Source organism: Pogona vitticeps, chromosome 4 (genome assembly GCF_051106095.1).
Source record: "Pogona vitticeps strain Pit_001003342236 chromosome 4, PviZW2.1, whole genome shotgun sequence".
NCBI lineage: Eukaryota > Metazoa > Chordata > Lepidosauria > Squamata > Agamidae > Pogona > Pogona vitticeps.
The window spans coordinates 200,575,211-200,596,714 of record NC_135786.1 but is presented as its reverse complement, the minus strand read 5'-3'; the positions used below and the strand labels follow the sequence as shown (position 1 = coordinate 200,596,714).

The window sequence follows — 21,504 nt, the reverse complement described above, 5'->3', positions numbered from 1 at the left end:
GCATCTGAATAGCAAGGAGTGAACTTAAGCCCCTCGGGACAAGCCATTCAAATGTGCAACAGTTCAATTCAAAGGTCACCAAGGTGACTAACAGAGGCTCTCTCTATTATATGTGGGCAAGGCGTTTAAGCAAAACCAACTTCACAGAAGAGTTAGCATGGTTGGCTGGAACATGGCCCTCTTCATAAAGAATATTACATGGTTCTGTCAGGGAAAAAGGACTCAAGGCTGTTCCACATGCTTTACATTATAAAGATGTATTCAAATGATGTATAGAATGAAGTCATTTGCAAATTTCTTTGGATAGGGTTATATATGCAATCTTGTCAGGGAACTGGGATGGTTGACTGCAGCTTCCTGATGGATGACTAAATAATCAAGGGCAAATACTGGTTTACAACAGTGTCATGTGTGAAGTGACCTTCGCTTCACTTCTTAAGGACTGTGTGCACACTCATACACACGAAGATGCCAATATTTATATCCCAAACTTAAATCAGTGTCAAAGCAATAACAGCTTTCTCAAAGACTTTTAGATACAATTGTTTTGTGAGATGTCAAGGATATGCTCTCAGAAATCCAGGAAACCTCCCTATGAATATTCTTAAGAAAGGAATGTGAGACAGAACAATTTAAGTTTATAGTGTATACATGTTCTAACTCATCTTGAACCACAGCCTAACCTGATTTGTGCTTAATGCAATCAATACTTTGTGTGTTTGTTAACATTCAGCAATTGTAGCATGCAACTCTTTTTGTCTCTCACTCATTTGTCTCTTATTTTAAAGTCTGTGGAAATGTTTGAGCTAAAAAGACTTTTGGACCAAGTGATGGCATGCTAATGTATCAGCTTTGCTCTCTTGCTGCTCTCTGATTTTTACATCAATCTGAAGATGAACACAAAGCCCACTACCACCATCTCCTCCTGACAGTGTCTTTTTATGAGCAATGAAGTGACTTTCAGACCGACATCCAGTATACTACCATAAAAGGTCCTATAACACAGAAGGAGTGGGTGGCAGTCTTATTGAACCAAAAGTTCAAGGCAGTCATAAAAAAAAACATTACAAAGCATCTTTTGTTTGAATGGGAGCCTTGGATGAGAAATGACTGTAGAGGACAGTGTTTTGTAAACCTGTAAAGTTTATTTTTATTTGTCACAACTGATTCAGAGGAAAATCAAGCTAGGAAATTAATGGTTATACTGATGCATTTTTAAACCATGCACCAATAGAAGAATATAAAACAACAATGTAATATAACAGTAGGGCAAAATAAAAACAGCTTTTCTGTTACTTTTAAGACTTAAAATTCACAAGTGCATATTATAGTAAATCTATCAAACAGATTGCGACTTGATAGATCATACTACCTCTAGTTTGTCTGCGGAAGGGAAAGCTGTAATCAGTTTCCAATTAAACTAGACACCAGTAAATGAAAAGTAAACATTTCCGATTACAAAAGTGAGCATAAATTCTAAATAAAGAACAGTAATCATTTGAATTACTCCATCCCCTTTGAATAAAAGCTTACAAACTACTGAAAAATATTAGATTGTGTGATGCTAATAGAGTTTCATAGAAGCTTCAAATAAGGCAGATAATTCTTCTTCAGTTTGGGAACGTGGAGATAATTTAGTCACTCTTTCCTTTAAAAAGAAAAAATATATTACATAAAGACTTCAACAAACACATCATTTAAATGTCACAACTTATGGAGGAATCCATTCAACTAAACTCCACAACATAACTACAGATTCTATGATTCTCTCTCTCAGATCAACTGACGTGCAAGAACATTAATTTGTATTAACAAGTGACCCCTTCAAACAATACCCAAATTTCAAGTTTACAATCTCCTTTCTTGTTGTGATGTTTTAAAGCTTTCTATACCAGTCTGTCACCTTGTTCCCAGAAATGGCTTGTTTTGTGTTGACAATTCAAAATTTAAAAATGACAAAAGATCTTTCAATTGTGTATGCATAGCATATTAAGACTTAGAGATGTTTTAGAAATCAGTAACAGATTGAAGTGAGTGCCCTTGAAAATAATTCTATTGAAATCTATTTGAACCCTTTGTGCTATGGTTAAATCTCTCAGTGCTAATGAGGCAATCTTAAGCAAGCATAATTTACCATAAGACTCATTGATTTCAGTGGCATGGGTTGGATTGTGCTTTACATGAGGAAAAGGAAGGCATGCAGGTGTCTATTTCTGTTTTTCCAGTTTTTTACACTAAGCTTCAACTACCCTCCCAGCCACTTTAATCAGCTCCATGTGGCAGAAATTCTGGGAGCGGAATTGTATATTAATGGCACCATTTTTGACATGATTTGTACAATTTGGGATAGATTTGGTGGGTAGTGTGGAGGTGTTCTTTCTAATCCTGCTTTCCGATATACGCCTTGTGCAGACCCTAATCCTTATGTCTTGCTTGTTGGGCCTGGCGGTATAAAACACATATGGTCAGATATCCGCTCCTCACTAAAACCAAAATAAATCAGAGAGTTCTTTTTTTAAAGTGGTGCTAGACTGAGAGTTGCTTCTGGTTTTGTTTTTTGAAGTTGGTCACAATTGATTATTTTATTTATTTATTTTATTTATTTATTATGTGTGTTTGTGTGTGCATCTCTCTCTCTCTCTGTGTAAATTTGCTGCTGCACTCCAGGAGCCTACTCATCCATGCCACAGAAGTACCATTCAGAAAATCTAGTGTTCTCTTACTAACTGCTTAATCAGTACCGCCTTCTGTTACCTATTAATGATGTTTTCAGCATAAACAAAGAACCCCCAGAAAATACCAGAATCTCATTATACCTTTGTCTACTCTCTAATCTCCCAGCAATGATGCCATCTTTGTGTATATAACAGAAATATTTATGCTTGTATTAATCAAAACACACTTTCAGATCCAAGAATTTATAATTTCAAAGAAATAGATACAAAGGACTCATTAACTATCTAGGCAATTAATCTGCACTTGCATTTGCTGATCAGCAGACCCAGAGCTGGGAAAAGGTAGTCATTTGAATTACAACTCCCAGAATCTCCAGCCAGTAGTGCAGTACACATGCTGGATGAGGATTCTCAAAGTACGTAGTAATAAAAAAGAAAAGAAAAGTAACATTCTGAAGCTCTGTAGCAACTGCTCAAGCTGCAAAACAAATTTGTTTTGGAACTGAAAGGAGGTTGTATGATGCGAATGGGTTGCCATTCATTAAAAAAAGTGAAAAATTCCACTGGGTACACTCAAGTCTTTTGGGCAACGTAAGTGCACTCCTTATATCCTAATTTACATTAGTGTACCAGACTAACAAACTAATGATCACAACTGGCTTGTATAGAAGGAGGGCAAGGTTTCCCTTGAAATAGTACAGTTGATTGGACTAGGAAAGCTGTGGCTCTTCATATATTGTTGGACTAAAACTTCCATCAATCCCAACATGCATGACCAATAGTCATGAATGATGGGAGTTGTAGTCCCATAAAGCATCTTGAAGGCTATAAATTTCCCTTCCCAGACAGTAATATCTCCTTTCCTCCTTCTCTGCCTACCCAAGCTAATCAAGACAGGTAATTACTACAGTTTGGATGAGGTTCAGTTGTAAAAACTCCCTGTTTTAAGGGAGTTTTTTTTTTAAATCATCAGATGGCCCTTCCCGAGGAATGGAGAAAAGGACTTGTGAAAAAACATCACAAGCATGCTCTGGATAGTCCTATGCAAATGCCAGATGCAGGGGAGGGGGTATCAGGAGACAGCTATCTAGTTGTCTTGTGTGCTCCCAGAGGCATCTGGTGGAGCCACTGTGAGATACAGGAAGCTGGACTAGATGGGCCCTTGGGCTGATCCAGCAGGGCACTTAAGTTCTTATGTTCTCTGTTTTCCACCAAAGGTCTTCCGCAAAATACACTGGGCTTAATCAACAGTTTATTCATTCCTTATTGTCTGCTGTCAGAATAATAATAAAGGCAAGAAAGAAAACTGCTTTTAAGATATTTGTCCTCTCCTTTCTGGCCTACCTGAGGCAGTGTGCCTTTAACTAAGGCAGGGATATCAGCTGTGGAATAACCAAGAGCAGCTAAGCCATCATCAACATTCAGATCAAACAAGAATTTCCGGAGAGTGTCTGCTAAGATAAGCCCAGAGTCTTTCATTTTGGCTGTGCTGATGTTCGCTCCTAAAATAAGAGGAAAAACTTTAAGCAGCTAAAGGAAAATTTCACTTATTTATCAATAATAAATAAACTAAAATTGAATAGAGGGAGAACACATACACATGGGTGCATACACAAAGCTGTCATTCCCCTGGAGACAAGTTAAAGTGAAAGGGTGATAAAGCCATTAATCAGTTAATAAATCGATCAAACAAATACAATCAAAAGTAGTTTGGCAGAGCAGAAAACAATGTTAATTGGTATTAATAACTTGCAAACCAAGTTATTCTACCATTTATAATATTACTAGTTACATACTCATCCATTGGATGGCTAGTGTGTGGATGATAGCGATTCCAATAGGAAAGTATGTGGACCATAAAAAGGTGTTGAAAATAACTTAGAATAGCTTCTCCTGTACAGTAGTACCTCGGTTTGCGAAACGGATCAGTTCTACACAATGTTACGTAGTACAGAAATTTCGCAAACCAAAACGCCAATTGTGCTATGAAAGGGGTGGCGCTATGGGTGCAATGCACCCTGGGAAAACCCTTTCATAGTGTGGGAAAAAAAGAAAGAAAACAATGTAAACTGGGGCTGTATTTCTTATGGATTTCGGTTCGAAAACCAAAAATTACATAAACTGAGGCGTTCGTAAACCGAGGTACTACTGTACTCCCACAATAGCTGTAGGAAGAATGTAGTGAGACAATCTGCACTAAGCCAGAGCCTGAGAGAGTTATTTTTTGAAGACTACAGATCCCAGAATTCACAGCCAGGAAGGCCTCTGATGCCACTCCCTCAATTATTCCAGGCTCTGAACTAAGAATAGAAGACTTCCTTTTTCTCCCTGGATGGCTGATGATGTGTTCTTGCAGGTCGCTTGTCTCTGGAAAGGCTAGCCAAATGCAAACACAGTCTGAGCTTGGGGGCTGTGTGCTCCCTATCCACTGTGCTTGCACCTCAAGAGGAGAGGAAGAGACAACACACTGGAAGAACATTGCAACTGAAACAATGGAAGCCAGAGAACTGGCACATATGTAACATTGAAACCCATCAGGCTAGCATATTTGAAAATAGTACAGGAGGACAGCACCACTGGCTTTTTTCTTTTAATCTCTTAAAATAAAGTAAAACTTGGAATGCTATTGTTCCTTGTCAATCAAAATGACATGCTGACCGACAGTTTTGAAATGCAATGAAATTGGCTTTTATGAATTTTCCCGCTTACCGTAGGTGACAGGTTTCTATAACTTCCAATCCAGACATAGGTGCTGCGTGCATTGAAAGAAATCCAGCCATACACAGGGGGAACTTTGAAAAGTTTCTGAAACCTTTAAACCCTCTGTATGCCAGTTTTGAGATCCTTCCAAATGAAACAATGTAAATTTGTTGTAAATGCATTAGTATTTCCTGCTGTCACAGAGTGTGGGGGAGCTGACACACATTTAACTCATCATTCCTAAAAACACCGTTAATGTATACTCTTACATGTTATCAACAGAATCATACCCATAATCTGGGCAGCTTCCAAGTGACGTTCAGGGCACATTGGTGCTGTGAAAGTAAACACTGCTGGGGATGTGAGGACAACAGAAAGGCCATGTGGCTGGAAGAAAGCAGAACACATAGGGTACCTTCATCACACTTGTTGCTATGTCATGGGAGAATGTGTCTGAAAATAACAGTAGCATTGTCATGTGTAGTTACAGGCAAATGACTAATAGGTATTACCACTAAAGAATGATCCACATTATAATCCTTTGCTTTATAATTCTTCACCAAGCCAGAAATTGGGTAGGACATGCCATGGCTACAGAAAGAAAGAAGGGAAGAAGTATTAAAACACAGGGAAGATATCAGTGCAGCAAACAACTAGGAAATGCACACATCATTCATAGTATAATTGATCAGAGGTGAGGCAGGAGGCAAATACCCTTGATTCTTTCAGTTCATATTTACTCAGTAGTGGCTGGTCCAACTGAGGCTCAGATCACACCTAGCCAGCCCCCTTCTGCTTGCCTTCTTATCAAAGGTCCTGCCTGTGTTCCCCCTCCTGCTGAATTCCTCTGTGTGTGAAGATAAGAAAGAGAATAGAGTTGGAGGAGAATATAGGGAAGCAGCAGCAGCAGGTGGTTCTACCCACCCCTGCCTTCTATCCCGTCAACCACAAATGGGTACCTGGCACCACTGCATTTGCTTGTGCTTTGCTAACATCAAGACATGAAGTGACACTCTTTCGTAATAATACATAAAAATTAATCCCGAGGCCCTTGATCCAGAGTTAATCATGTGCCCCATGATCGGTATGGTATGATATGTTGGTAATTTTGCATATGAATGCAAAGAGAGGCAAAGAGATTGGTCACAAATGATTTTCTTTGCTGCTGGTTTTTAAATAGTTTCCTCTGAATTGTTTTAAGTTTGGTTTTGTATGGATGATGTACCCCGTTCACCTGTACAGTGTTCAGACTGCTGCTATTCTTTTATAATAATGGGACACCTTTTGTTTTCATGTTTTATTTGTACATGAAACACACTGGGAGGAGTTGAAAGGTAACATAGAAATAGATGTATCTTAATGCAAAAGCAAATTCTCCTCGCTTTCTCATCTCAGAGACAACCAGTTGATTAGGGTTAGGCCCTCTTGTGTGCTGACAAACAAACAGTTGTGGTACAACAGTGAAATCTGTTCTATACTCACCAAAGATGTACACCAGCATTTCCAAAGCCCATGCCAGCAAAAGCACTTGCCAAGTGCATTTTAGCCCTTGCTTCTTGGTCGTCTGGATTCTTGATGGCTCTGCCAGAATGAAAACAGTTTATCCAAATAAGAAAATGCATGTGGATGGAAAGGACAAATGACACTGTAGCATGTTAGAGGTTTATCAGTGCACTACTAGGGTAAGGGACTATAACACAGGGTTGATTGCCCCGGAAAGGGTTCCTCTGCAGGGAGGAGAGTAATCTCGCTTAAAGTGATCCTTCTGTCCATCAGGGAATGACTGCAACCCAGCCCCCAAAAGTAGTAGCTCTACTTCTTGACCAAAAAAGGTCCACACTGGACATGGATTGGGGCTGGGTGGAGCACTATTTTACAGAGGCCACACAACACATGATGATAAATAGTACTCCAGCCCAACTACAATCATGTTGTGTGGTTGCTAGGAAATAGCTTCCACTGGGCCACGCCACAATTAGCCCAAAATGTGAGATAGATGCTGTGTGATCACACCTTCAATGATACGATGCACTGTGGACCAGAAGACCCTCCTGCCAATTTAAACCCTTATGTATTTAGTTAATTCAGGAGAGCACCAGGTTGGATCATACTCTTTCATTCATGATTAACTACTCATCTGTGAAGGATGATGTGGTTGTTGTTCTTTCAAACAGAAGAAATTTAAGATTACTAGAAAAATATTACCTCTTCAAATATTTAGAAACAATCCTTAATGCATGGATGGCCCAGACATCACTGATAGGGTTGCTTCCTTGGTAAGCTGGTCGGTTCATTGGATTTGAAGGACAGGGGCTACGCTGATTATACGGAAGAGCAGTATAGGATTCGAGGGCATGGCTGGCAATGGGATGGAGAGGAAATGGAAGTGTCCATGTAAGAATATATTCATGTAGCTGTCCTATAGAACAGCCTGCTTTTCATTTTATTTCACATCCTATTCAAAATCATTCAATTCCTTCTCTAAAATATTTTGATTAAAAAAAAATTTATCAACACACATACCTAAAACTGTTAAAATGTCTTTAAAATAAGGTAGTCTTTTAAATATATGAAAAATACTTACCAGAGCACATCAAAGCCACTATTAGCCATCACCCGTTCAGGCATATGGAAAGTATGTAAAGGGTCAATGATGCCCAAGAAGGGCTTAATGGCTCTTGAAGCAATGCCTAAACATGGACATCACATATTTGTTAAGCTAGAGATATGTGGCATTATCCTGAAAAACTGCACTGGCTAGTCTTACTGAAACTGCCTTAGAAGTTTCATCAAATTCCTCCATGAGGAGGAGGGATATCTATCACCTACTTTGTATTTTCCCCAGGTCTTTGGCTATCCAGATGTTGATGGACTACCATCATATCTTATCACTGGCCAGACTGCTAAGACTGATGTGAGATGGAGTTCAATGGCACCTGCACAGACACAACTTGCCTAGACTTGCTTTTGGTGTAACACAGAGAGGAGAGTGGGAATTGACAATTGGTGGGAAGTCCCAGATGGCAGTTTGTTCCCCCCACAAGTGAAGGGATAAGGTATCCCCCTACTTGGATCACAGATAGCCAGAAGTTCCCATATCATGTTCATACAGGTAAATAGACCGCTGCATATTGATTGCTTTTTTCATCATGTTCACATGGAGTGCATAGACCTTTGCATTAAGAAATGTTATTGTGAGTCAGTTCTAGCCATAAATTGGTTTTTCTGCTCATGCCACAGAACACCATGGAATATCACAACATTTCAACAACTTTTTTCTTTCTCTCTTCATTTGTAGTAATAGTTTTTTTCATTGACATGTATCTCATCGCCCTAAGGTATTTGAGAAAAACTGTTTCTTTGAAGTAACTGCTAATGAATTCCATAAAATGGATGTTAAAGAAAGCTTTAACAAAGAAACAAGCAGTAATATAAAATCCACAGAATTTGCATGCAGCTACAATCCTTACCAGTTTTTACTTTTAGTTCTTTGTAATCAAAAATAGCGACTCCAGTAGTTTCGCTTCCAGTTCCAGCTGTTGTAGGAACTTTGGGGAAAAAAACCAAATTCAGTTAGTCATCACTGTTGTAAATCAATCCAACCTTTAACAAAAAGTGGAGGGATGGCAGCTATATCACTGATTTTCAGGAGGAATTAAAAAGGAGTGGTAGTGATGCTCTTCTGAGGAGTTGCTGGCTACCAGCCTCTCATGTTACCAAAAACCCTCTCAGAACAACACTTCAAGATTATGTAGGTCAATTTTCAAGAGGCATTCTGGAGAAAAAATTGTCTGCAATTTTGAAGAGCAGTACCACTGCAAAATAGATGGGAGGGAAAAAAAGAGGAGTAATTTGGAGGGAATGCTCAGCCAGTCTTCTGCTTGCAAGCTTGAGATGTTGGACCAGAGCTGTCTCATGACAGCTCTTAAAACCATAGCACAATATGGTGCCCTTTCCCATTCCATGTTCAGAGCTAATGAGCCTGGAACTGAAGAACAGGGTAGCATCTATTTACCTGAGGATGACAAGCTCCCTTAAAGGAGGGCAAGTAGTCATGTGGCTTGGGTAGTCAATATTTCACCTCTACTCTCTGCATTGACATCTGATCACTGAGGCCATCACCTTAATGCCTAGTGTCATGTCCTACCAAGAATTAAGTTCTATTACCACACAATCAGGCTTCCCAGTTTGGATGGAAACTTGTATGAATTTTTAAATGCAGCATGATCCATTCGTCACTCTTGTACTCTACTCTTTCCCTCAGACAGCTCAAAATTCCTTATATAAGATTTTGAGGCAGTCCCTCAAATCATGTAGACTTCTGACAGAAGAATAGATAACTCAAAACTATCATATACATGCTATAGTTTTACAGTCACGCAAATATGGAATGTAAGTTTTCTTACCTGCTATCAGTGGCTTAAGAGTGACTTTAACAGGCTTGCCCTTTCCAATGGGAGCATTGACATAATCCAAGAAGTCTGACTCTGGGCTGGATGCATAGAGATTGGCTATTTTACAAGTGTCTATCACTGAACCTCCGCCTACAGCAACGTAAGAGTCAAACTCCCTCTTTTTTGCAAACTCAATGGCATCCTTGAAACTTGAAAGAAAGAAGTGTTATTTTACTTTGACACACAACCTTACAGCCCAAACTAGACAATATACTCAAAACATTATTAGAATAAGTGACCCCTCAATTGGCAAAATGTGTGTTTCTCATAGCATATGATTTTTGTGATGTATGTATTTTGTATAACATGTTTTGTTTTGGAATAGATCATTGGAAGGTTAACACAATGCTGGAGCACTTATATCTGAGGAAATCCTACTGACTGGTAAATTGTAGGGGGTGTGCATTCCCCTCATGATATACTTTGGCTTTTATACTCTAAATCATGTATTTAAAGCTACAAAGAGAAACATAAATACTTGACCAAAATTAACAGGCAACAGTTCAGACAGCTACTTTGCTTGGCTACAACTGATGAACTTGCTTCCAAGATTCCTGCCGCCCTATCCTTGATAACAGGTAGCTAGTTGGGTGCTTGAAGAGGAAAATCTAGATTTTGTCTGCTTGTGAACAGAGGTCTGCCCACAGAACTCTTGGGAAGGGGGATTTTTTTGGTCCCCTGATACTTCCTTTTTTCTTTCTGATTCTTTCTCCCAGTTATAGTCCCTGTGTCTCCCCAAAGAAGGTTGTCTGAGGGCTCTGAGGAATCCTCTTGAACCGCATGGGAGACAGTATTTCCCCTGCTGGGGAAAGATGGGGATCAGCATCAATGTGAAAAGTTAGTTGTAACAAATTTAATTCCTTTTGGGCTTTGACTGTTATCCTGTAGAAACTGACAGATGGATATTCTCTCTTACCATAAGCCTTTATTTGCAAAAACTTGGAAAGCAAACGGTAAATGTCAAGTTGTAAAAGTGTGAGACAGAAAGTACCTCTGGTCTGATGGCTCCACCCTTACATTGTCATATATTTGGAAGTTTATACCATTTGCCGTTAGAGAATCCAATACCGCTTTCAGAGGAGGGAGCTGAGAAATATTTTTATCTGTCACCACGCAAACGTTTCTAGCACCCAAGTTCTGCAGATCCTGCAGCAAGAAGAGCAAATGGAGAAAGAAAGAGGGGAGAAAAAAAAAGAAACCACTCTGAAGGGAACATGGAGTGAGCCCCCATTGCTTGTCCCAGCTCCCGCCAACCTAGCGGTTCAAAAGCATGTAAAATGCAAAAATGCGAGTAGATAAATAGATACCACCCCGGTGGGAAGGTAACAGTGTTCTGTGTCTAGTCGCGCTGGCCACATGACCACGGAAGATTGTCTTCGGACAAATGCTAGCTCTGTGGGTTGGAAATGGATATGAGCACTGCCCCCTAGAGTCGAACACGACTGGACAAATTGTCAAGGGGAACCTTTACCTTTACCTTACTGTGGCGTTCACCCTTGTGGCACCTGCATGTTTTGCCCTCACAAAGGCTCAAGTCGTGTTTTCCTCTCGCTGCCACCAGTGGATTACCTCAATCCACAATATAAATGACGTTTGTCAGAACACTTGTCTTGTGAATACAAACCGCCTAGAGTGGTCATGTCGACCAGATAGGTGGGGTATAAATAAAATAAAATAAATTAAAATAAATAAATAAATAAATAAATGAACGGAACTTATTTATTGAAGTGAATCAGATTTAATAATAACAGAAGTTATTCAGATAAACATTATACACAAGCAAATAATTAACAGTTCTCTCAGTACATACTTTTCTCTTTCAAAATCATTACCACCTCCTCTACTTATTTTCTTAACCAGATTTATCTCTCAGTATTTGTCCCCTCTCTCTCTCTGACGAACCAGTCCCTTTCTCTTTCTGGATCTCATCCCAATCTCTATCTCTAGCTTCTTCCGCCAAATCTTCATATAGCTGCTGACTCCACCTCTCCAGCCCTCTCATAGGCTCATGCAAATCAGCTCGTGACTATGAATGGATTGAGTGACGTGGGCCGATCGTCACAATTACAATTAATATATCTGTATGAATATAATTCATTACATCCAGTCATTCATCTCTGCAATGTTACTAAGCAATGCAGGGGTGGGGTGCTGCTGTTCTGAACTCCCAGCTACTCCATTCTGTTCCTTTTATCCTGGCTTTCTGTTCCCTCTGCGGTAATCTCTGTGTTCCATGCTCTCACTGTTTTGTTTGGGGACTCTGTCTTGGTTCAGGGTATTTCTGAAACTGTTTTTGTACTTCTGCAAACCTTGAGATTCTTCTAACCTTGCTGGCACTACCCTTTTGTATATTTTGCCACTTTGACCAAAATATACGCTTGGAGGACTGAGACAGTGCCCTTACTATGTATAGATGACATACCTACTATGCCCTTACTATGTATAAATGACATACCTATTTGCAGTGGTTCATCACACAGTTGCAATGCTGAGAATTCAGAGCAAAGTTTCAGATTTTATTCCAAAATCCTAGTGCGTTTGCATTAATTGCCTGTGTAAATTTCTTGTGCTGTACTAATATTAACTCCACTCATTCTTTCACATGTTTTATTTCATTTTTTTGAAAAAGAAAAGAAAAATCACTCAAAATAGTGAAACACTTTGCACAAACACATTTCTGGGAAGTTAACAAGTGATAACAAATAAGTTGGAAGTAACCAATCAATAATAGTCATTCCCTCAGTGTTAAACTTTCCCATGTGAAAACACGGGGAAAAGGGACATCTTAAATCCTTCTTAAATCTGTCCCAAAAAGTGACAGATGATGGCTAAAATCCTATTGATGCTCTTGTAAGGTCTGCTTAACTTGCTGCTAGAGATAGGCATGGCTCGCTTCATGCCACATCATTGTAAGTTGTCATCATGGCGCCACAGGTGTCGCACATTCCCTTCCCCCACTCACCAACCCGCACAAACTACTTGTCTTCTGCTCTTCATGAGACCACCCAATCACAGCAGGAACATGGACTTCATTTTTCCAGCTCCTCCAGCAGCTGCAAACTCAGATGAGGAGCAGGGATTCTTGCAGTGCTGCCTTTGAGTGGACAGTCATGTGAAGAGCAGGAGATGAGCAATGTGTGCTAGCTGGTGAGTGGGAGAGTCAGCTGGGGTGGGGTTGGGGGTTGGGGAAGGGAATGTGTGGCACCTCTGGTGGTGCACCAACTATTTGTGACAACATGGCACAAAGCAAGCCATGCCCATCTGTACTTGCTGCAGCTACTTGACAAGGTGTCAGGGTAGGTCTTGGTCACGTGACTGATCACATGTTTGATTGTACGACAGAGAGGCACCCTGGCTCTTCATAAGATAGCTACAATTAGCTGTGGCTGGTTAAGCAAACCTTATGTGAATACGCATATCAATAGGATTCCAGCTGAGCAACATTACTGTCTGTAAAGTATTGCTTTCAAGCTCTAATTCAGAAGTAGATTTTTTTCAAAAAAGGCTACCCGTGCATGAAAAATCTTCACAATGAGTGGCAGTCTTTTAAACATCAAGTGAAAATATGTAAATGCTTCCTTACCATTCCCACTTCTTTAGTAACACCCTTTCCATATCGGATATTAGAAAGAGACATCTAGAAAAGCCAGGAAATAATATATTTCAGAAAAATGGCTACATGGAGCTAAGATTCCAAAAGTTATTTTTTTCAAAGGGTAAACACAATGGTTGTCTTATCTAGAATGGACCGACTCGTTGAATTCAAATAAAGTAATTGATTTCAAATGATCAGTACATATATTAGCTTGTGTAAGTTGTAGGTTTAAAGAGAGCACAGTATTTTACTTTCAAATGGGTTTATTCATTAAGTTTACCTCAAAAGCATATTCTGTTTTTCCTGAAACAACTTTTTCAATACCTGGAACAGAAATTATAAACTGAATTGAACAAGAGCAGAACCAGACAAGAGATAAATTGTTTATGTTTCCAAGAAAGTTTCATGTAGTTGACGTACTTGAAGTATAACTCTCAAGAATTTAACATGCCATTTCTTCTCTCTCTCTAGCTCTCTCTTTTTCTGTGTGTGCTGGCATCTTTTCCCTGAAATTTACTCATATGCTCCATTGTTGTGCACCTTATTAGCTGTACATAGCACCTGTGTCAGACCTTGGAAAAGGTCCTTTTGTTGGTGGAAATGGAGTGAGGTATGATTCCTCTAGAGAATCTACTGTAGTTGTAGTCCACAACAAAGGAACAGTATCAAATTCTGACTTTCTCAGCTTCTTTGTGGAAGCATCAGTGGTCAAGAGTGCATTTGCACAGTTAAAACCAGTGTGCCTGCTGCACCTGCTCCTGGAGAGGTCTGATCTGGCCATGGTGACACAGGCCTTCGTTATATCCTGGCTGGATTGATGCACTCTATGTGGAAAGGATCACAAAACTTCAGTGTATCCAAAACAAAGCAGCTAGATTGCGAAGAGGGGCAAGACATAGGGACCCCTTGTTACAATAGTTCCACTAACTGCTGATCCAGCTTTGGGCAGAATTGAAAGTGATGGTTCTAACCTATAAAGCCCTAACTGGCTTGGGTCCAAGCTTTCTCAAGGACTGCATCTCCCTTTATGAGCCTATTTGAATGTTAAGATAATCAAGGGAGGCCTTTATCTCAGTTCTGTCACCTTCACAGGTGCATTTCGTGGGAACACAAGCAAGGCCTTCTCTGTTGCTGCTCCCAGATTCTGGAATTCCCTCCCACAGAAGACTAGGCTGGCCTCATCTTTATTGTTCTTCCGCAAGCAGGCAAGACCTTTCTTTTCAGAAAACCTTTCCCTGAGTGACTGGCTGCCAAGTGGGGCTTTTTAATGGATTGATGTTCCTTACTGCATTGAATGTACTTTGGCATTTCTTTTTTCTTTCTTTTAGTATTGCATTCATTCAGTTCTTTTAGTACTGTATACTCACTGTTGTTAGCTTAATTACTGCCTTTTAATTGTTGTAAGCTGCCTTGGATCCTTTTTAAGGAGAAAGGTGGGTTAAAATATTTTAAACAAATAGCATGTCCATATGAGCACTGCTTGGCCATGATGCCGAAGAGAGCACAGTGTGCTTCCAATGATCTGCTGTGATGTATAGCTTGCACAGAAAAAGCATATTGGGCATATATATGCAAAGGAAGCTCTCCATCCACAGCAAAATGTAACAAAATACTGCCAAAACTATATGGATAATTGCTATGTATAAATAATTATGCACCATCAGGTGAGTTCTAACTTATTATTATTTATTTAACTTCCGGAGTTGGAGTCCCGAAGGCAGTTCATGTCATTCTGCCAACTTCTGCGACGTTACTGGAACCAGTTGTATTGGCTCTTGCCTTTCCATTGGACCATTTCAACAATGTGGAGAGGGGGGATTTGCTGCTTGGGTAACAGCCTATCCTCCATATTACTTTACCCAGGCTTCATGCTCTGGAGAGGACACTCGAGACTGAAGGATGCCTATGGGTATTATTTAACTTATATGCCACCCACACTACCCAAAGGTCTCTGGGCAGCTTACAACATTTAAAATACAATAAAAAGACAAAACAATTAAAATGCAATTAAAATATATACTCTAAAGATTGCCATCAGACCCACAGCTGATATTATTTTAATTAAAAGCCTTCTGGAACAGGTTTTGGTGCCGAAATGTCATCAGCGTCACCACCAGATGAATCTCAGTCGGGAGGGCATTCCATAGTCTGGGGGCAGCTACCAAAAAGGCCCTTTCTCTACAAGCCATCCCTCTTACTTCCTTGAGGGACGGCTCTTTCAAAAGGGCCCCCTGGCTAGATCTTAACTGTGAGGTAGGTTCATATGGAAGGAGGTGGTCCTTCAGGTATCCAGGGCCCAAGCCGTTTAGGGCTTTATATGTCATGTAACTGTCATGAGACTCCGCTCGTCCAGGTAGGGCCATAGCTGGTAAAATTTCCACAGCTGAAGGAAGGCGCCTCTGGCCACCGAGTCCACCTGGGCTTCAAGTGTTAGACTGGGGTCCAGAAGCAGCCCCCAGCTGTAGACCCTGTCCCTTAGGGGGACTGTAACCCCATTCAGGGCAGGGAAATGGCCCTCCAGCCTGTCCGGCGAAGCACCCACTAACAGCACTTCCGTCTTGTCCGGATTGTATTTCAATTTATTAACCCTCATCCGGTCCATTATCAGGTCCAGACACGAGTTCAGCACAGAAACTGCTTCACCCGGATTGGTGGAAAACGAGAGGTAGAGCTGAGTATCGTCAGCATATTGCTGACTCCTCAGCCCAAACCTCCTGATGACCTCTCCCAGCGATTTCATGTAGATGTTAAACAGCATGGGGGACAATTTCGAGCCCTGAGGAACCCCATGACATAAATGCCATGGGACAGAGCAACTGTCCTCCAGCACCACCCTCTGGACACGGTCAGCCAGGAAGGAGCGGAACCACCGTAAAGCGGTGCCCCCAACTCCCAACCCAGCCAGCCTATCCAGAAGGACACCGTGGTCGATGGTGTCGAAAGCTGCTGAGAGGTCCAGGAGTATCAACAGGGTCACACTCCCCCTGTCTCTCTCCTGGCAAAGGTCATTGTACAGGGCAACCAAGGCAGTCTCCGTACCAAAACCCGGCCTAAAACCCGATTGAAATGGATCCAGAAAATCCGTTTCATCCAGCAGCACCTGGAGTAGCTATAGGGTTTAGAAGTAAACGGTTATAACCCGCTCCAACACTTTGCCCAAATAAGGGAGGTTCACCACTGGTCGGTAGTTAACCACCAGCCTTGGGTCCAGGTTAGGCTTTTTAAGGAGTGGACGAATTACCGCCTCTTTCAAGTTGGTAGGGATCACTCCCTCTCTCAAAGAAGTGTTCACGGTCTCCTAGACCCAGGTGCGAACCCCCCCTGGCAGATCTTCCAATTAGCCAAGATGGGCAAGGGGCGAGCGGAGTGGTGGTAGAACAGACAGATCCAAGCACCCTGTCCACATCTTCAGGTCTTAACAACTGAAACTCATGGCTACCCCTTTCAGGATTTTCTAGCTATAGAGTATTTTATGTACTGTTTTTAAAAAATATTGTCTGCATGGTATCTAATTATGTCCCAGGTTTGTGTTTACTGACAATACAGTTGATGAATATGGGTTGGCCTAATTCTTGTTTCTACTTGAAAAGAGTAGAATAGATTGCATCTTCCTTTTTTAAAAAATTAATTAATTAATTAAAATGAACTATTTCCAGTTAAGAAATCACAGCAGATTATTCTAAATTGCAGGCTTGCATCCAGGAGCACCTGGCTGCCTTAGTGTTTAGCATGAAATGTCAGTAACATGCTTAATTTGAGGCTAAGGGGTAGAGTTTAGAAGTAAACAGTTATAAAAAACCAGCTATTTTCAGTCAATTCTTTTTCTTGTGAACAAAGATAGAATTATGGCACTTTATAACTATACCTTAACGAAGCAAAAATTAACTCCGTTTTTGTTAAAACTGTAATGTTACTGTACATGGCCTCAATAAATGGTGGAATATCACAGGGTTCATGTGGCAGATTGTGCTGTTGGGCTCTGTTGTGGGTGCTGATGCAACAATGCAATGGACAAGAGGAGAGAACATTTTGTTTCACAGGCCAGCTGTTTGTAATTTTCAAATATTTTTCTTTCCAAAGGACATAAAAAGAGAACTATCTTAGTTACCTTGAAAAATAAAAAAAAAGCTCAGTTAATGATATAATTGCTATCTAATGGAAACCTGACATTAGGAAAGTTTAGAACAGAAGATAACCAATGTAAGGGGGGGGGAATTGACTTACCTTGAGAATAATTGTGGGAATGAGCAGGACACATGCACCTAATGAAAAGGGGAAAATAGCTTCTGTAAAAAAGCACTGAGAAAATAACAGAACCAGAACAAGTGTCCGTTTCACAAACAGAAACAAATTCTTATGGTAGATTTAAGACTACAGTGGAACCTCTACTTAAGAACTTAATTGGTTTTGGAATGGTGTTCTTAAGTTGAAACGTTCTTAAGTTGAAGCAAAATTTCCCACAGGAATGGACTGAAAACCAATTAATCCGTTCTGGCTGTTTTTTTGTTATGTAGAGGTGCGTTCGTACATTGAAGCATTAATTCGCATAGGAACTAATGCAAAGCTGGTTAATACGTACTCTACCACTAGGGGGAGAATTTTTTTTAACCTAAGATGACCTAAGGTTAAAAAAAGAGCAGGAAAGGTTTTTTTTCCTGTTCTTATCTTGGATTTCTGTTCTCAAGTAGAAGCAAAATTTAGCAAATGGAGCTGTTCTTAAGTTGGATTGTTCTTAAGTAGGGACGTTCTTAACTAGAGACCCCACTGTAACAGACTCATTTCAGTGAGCTTTTATGGATTACAGTCCATGTGTTTCTGAATAAATAGACCAAATCTATGAAAGTTTACGCTAATATAAATCTATTACTGTTCAAAAAGCCATATTTTTCCTTACATGTGCTTACACACACTTACTAATAGGCTTACTTCTTGAAAATATATCATGGCATGTTTCACAAAAGTGTTGTGACATCTAGTGTCTGGAAGTGGTAATGACTTTTCCTTACTACTGGAATTATCACTTTTGAAGACTTTGAAAAATGCATGTATAATACCTAATGTTAATTTGTATGTCATTTAAATAGGACTTAGAAACTGGGAAGGCCCTTTTAGGAATATCAAACAACAGTTTTAAATAAAAAGAAAAAAAGACTCTTGTGACATATGGAGGAGTGAGACTTCAAAGCCGAATTTTATTTGGCAGTAAGTGTTCACAGATTACAGCTCAGAGACATGTCGCCACAACCCCATCACTTCTAATATTCATTAATCAGAAGTGTTTTTCTGCTCCCACCCATGTTTTTCTAAATTGGTAGAATAAACACAGATTTCTTCTGGGCAGCCTATTGCAAGGATCTGAGCCTACTAATTTTTCCCAGTCAGTTACACTAACTTCTGCTGAACCTGCTTCCAAGTAACTGCATTCACATTTACTTCAAAATGAGTTTAACACAGTGGAAGCAGGGTTCTAGCATTATGAAAGAGAAAAATATACCATCCATTTTCTTTACATAATGCAGTTTTATATCTTTAAGATAATCTGGAATTGCTGTTAAAAACCTGATATTGGCTCCAGAATAAGTGCTGCAGTGATAGTGATTTTGTTTTGATATACAAGAGTGCACCTTTGAAAATATGCATTCCAATTTTGAACTGCTACTCAGTGATTTTCATTTTGCTCAACCAGAAGTTTTTTATGCTGCATTTTCTTGTTGCATTTTATTTTTCACAGATGAATCTTATCACTCTGAGAACATGATTGATGAACAGCAGTACAAATCCAGTACGTAAATACGACTATATTTGTTGTTTCCATCTATGGAAAAAGGTTGGAACTAAACATTCTGTGAGTTTCTGCATACTTTCAGCAAATGCCAAAGTCCACTTCTGTGTTAGGAACAGCCTTTGACACAAGGTTTCTGTTTGCTTGTTCTCTCAGCTGTAAAGGAAAGAGAACTAGGCAGGCTATATTAATAATTTCCAAAGATAGAAAAGCTCATTTCTCAAAATACTGTACAGTCATTCCCTTGACTTCAGCACCAGTACATTCCCTAAAAGTAATGGCAGTAATATTTTGAAATGCTGTGTTGCTTTTTTAGTGGGAGGTTTTCTTGAAAATTTACATCTCAAGAACCAAAATCCATAGAGCTTAAGAAAGTGCAAACTTACGAGGCTCGATAAAGTTGTTTCAGCATATGAGTCACTCTTTCCCGTCCTCCTGCCATGACTCGCAGCCTTTACTTTGAACAGCAAGGCATGATGGGAAAGCAAAGTCAAGAGAAACTATGTAAACAGAAAGGGAACGGACAGAATAGCTGTCCATTTTCTGGTGTGCTTATTATAACTGATTGCAGAGCTACATTAAATTACCAACGGAATCACTTTAAAGTTTTCAAGGGGAGACCTAAGAAACCCAAACACCATTAAGTTTATTATTGATTCTACAGGTTTAACAACTTTGCTTCTCTTGACTCTGTGGATCTCTTTCTGAGTTGCTTGCCAAGGAGTGAGTTAACTGCAAGAGCGTGGTGCTGGTCTTCTCTAAAAGGACACCTTGAAAATTCACATCTAGCCTTTAGCTCTGCAGAAAACTGAAATAAGCCGTTCTAATGTATTGTGACCACAGATCAGCCAGTCTTAAGGCTTCCACAATACTTTGTAAATAAAGCACTTAAAATTATTCTTATTTAAGAAAACTGGGTGTGTGTGTGTGTATGTATATATGTGTGTGTGTGTGTGTGTGTGTGTGTATGTATGTATGTACAGTATGCATATCTATATCTATATCTAATTTCACAACTAATCTGTATTTTTTTACAAAATAGAAATGACAGGATTTTCATTGAAGGTTGCTCTGCTAGCTTAACTATTTCTGTCCACTGATTCATCTGTACATGAGCTGGAACTTGAAGGAACTCCAAGCTAGTGGTTTATAGCCCTTGGCTATCTAGGTGTTTAGAACCTGAACTCCCAGAAACCTCAGTTTATATGGCTAAAACATTTGAAGGGCCAAAGATTGAGGAGTCCTCCAGAATATGAACAGCTGCTCCCAGGATTACACGCCTTACCTACTTCCTTTTGCAAAGCACTACAATAGGATAAAGAAAAATAATTGTGCAATTGAGTGAAATTTAAAATCAGAATTGAATCACACAATTGTGTACTAAGTACTCTGAGTAAAATGTAGATATTGATCACATAAGACATTTGTGGGAGATAAACTTCATTGGCTATGCCTTAATTTATGTAGAAAAAAGGTGCTAAATATATAAACAGATGACCTTGCATCTGCAGGTATGGAAAGGACCGGATGGGAACTCTTGGGAAGCTCTGCTGAGGATCCAGATTGCCACTCCTAATCTTGTGAAGGTGCACTATCTCAGTCTATCCTTAGCCAGCCTGTAAAGATTCCCCTTGACATTTAGTCCAGCGGTGCTATCCCTGTTTCCAAGCTATAGAGCCAGTGTTTGTCCAAAGACAGTTTGGAATGCCATTACCTTCCCACCGAGGTGGTACCTGTTTATCTACTTGCATTTTTACATGCTTTCGAACTGCTAGGTTGGCAGGAGCTGGGACAAGCGACGGGAGCTCACTCCGTTGTGTGGATTCGATCTTACGGCTGCTGGTCTTCCAACCTTGCAGCATAGAGGCTTCTGCGGTTTAACCCGCAGCGCCACCATGTCCTTTGGTCAGGGCCCCACAAAGATCACTCTACTGTTGTCTGGTTGTGAATATGAATACAGTGGTGCCTCGCTTAACGAGTGCACCGTATAGCGATGTTTCCGTATAGCGATCCCTTTTTCGGGATCGCTATACGGAAACATACCCGATCTTCGCAATGGGGAAAACCCGCATTGCGAAGATCGGTTATTGCGGCGGCCATTTTGGAGCCGCCGAACAGCTGATCGGCGGTTCCAAAATGGCCGCCGGAAGCCCGGAAATGGCTGCCGGCAGCCGTTTTCGCGCCCTGCCCTCGCTTAGCGAAGGCGCGAAAATGGCTGCCAGCTCCTGGAATCCTCGCTGAACGGGTAAGTAACGAAGGTATTGGAACGCATTAAATGAAGTTTAATGCGTTCCAATA

General features: G+C 40.3%; 1 protein-coding gene across 3 annotated transcripts; it reads right to left on the bottom strand.

Moving 5' to 3' along the window:
- Positions 1 to 1,125: 1,125 nt before the first annotated feature.
- On the bottom strand, positions 1,126 to 20,380 carry ADHFE1 (alcohol dehydrogenase iron containing 1). 3 transcript variants are annotated; one of them, XR_013545433.1, is made up of 14 exons: positions 19,593 to 20,380; positions 17,649 to 17,686; positions 13,705 to 13,748; positions 13,413 to 13,466; positions 10,821 to 10,975; positions 9,782 to 9,978; positions 8,846 to 8,923; positions 7,960 to 8,065; positions 7,581 to 7,733; positions 6,858 to 6,956; positions 5,888 to 5,966; positions 5,645 to 5,762; positions 4,020 to 4,177; positions 1,126 to 1,648 (listed from the first exon to the last, which is right to left on the bottom strand). XR_013545433.1 is itself a non-coding variant. In XM_020812067.3 (14 exons), the coding sequence occupies exons 1-14, from the start codon at positions 19,646 to 19,648 to the stop codon at positions 1,565 to 1,567; spliced, it is 1,398 nt and encodes a 465-aa protein (XP_020667726.3). In that variant the 5' UTR covers positions 19,649 to 20,380; the 3' UTR covers positions 1,126 to 1,564. The 3 variants fall into 3 exon arrangements, 2 of the variants coding, with proteins under 2 accessions (XP_020667726.3, XP_072855093.2); XM_020812067.3 differs by having other exon boundaries at positions 5,666 to 5,762; XM_072998992.2 differs by lacking the exon at positions 13,705 to 13,748 and having other exon boundaries at positions 5,666 to 5,762; positions 19,593 to 19,678.
- Positions 20,381 to 21,504: the final 1,124 nt, after the last annotated feature.

Bases quoted from the DNA above. Each gene is read 5' to 3' on its own strand.
- ADHFE1 (XM_020812067.3), bottom strand. From the start codon at position 19,648: ATGGCAGGAGGACGGGAAAGAGTGACTCATATGCTGAAACAACTTTAT. The intron at 8,924-9,781 runs GTAAGAAAACTT...TTTTCCCCAAAG, and splicing joins TCTTAAGCCACTGATAGCAG to TTCCTACAACAGCTGGAACT. The intron at 8,066-8,845 runs GTAAGGATTGTA...GTCCATGTTTAG, and splicing joins AGAACTAAAAGTAAAAACTG to GCATTGCTTCAAGAGCCATT.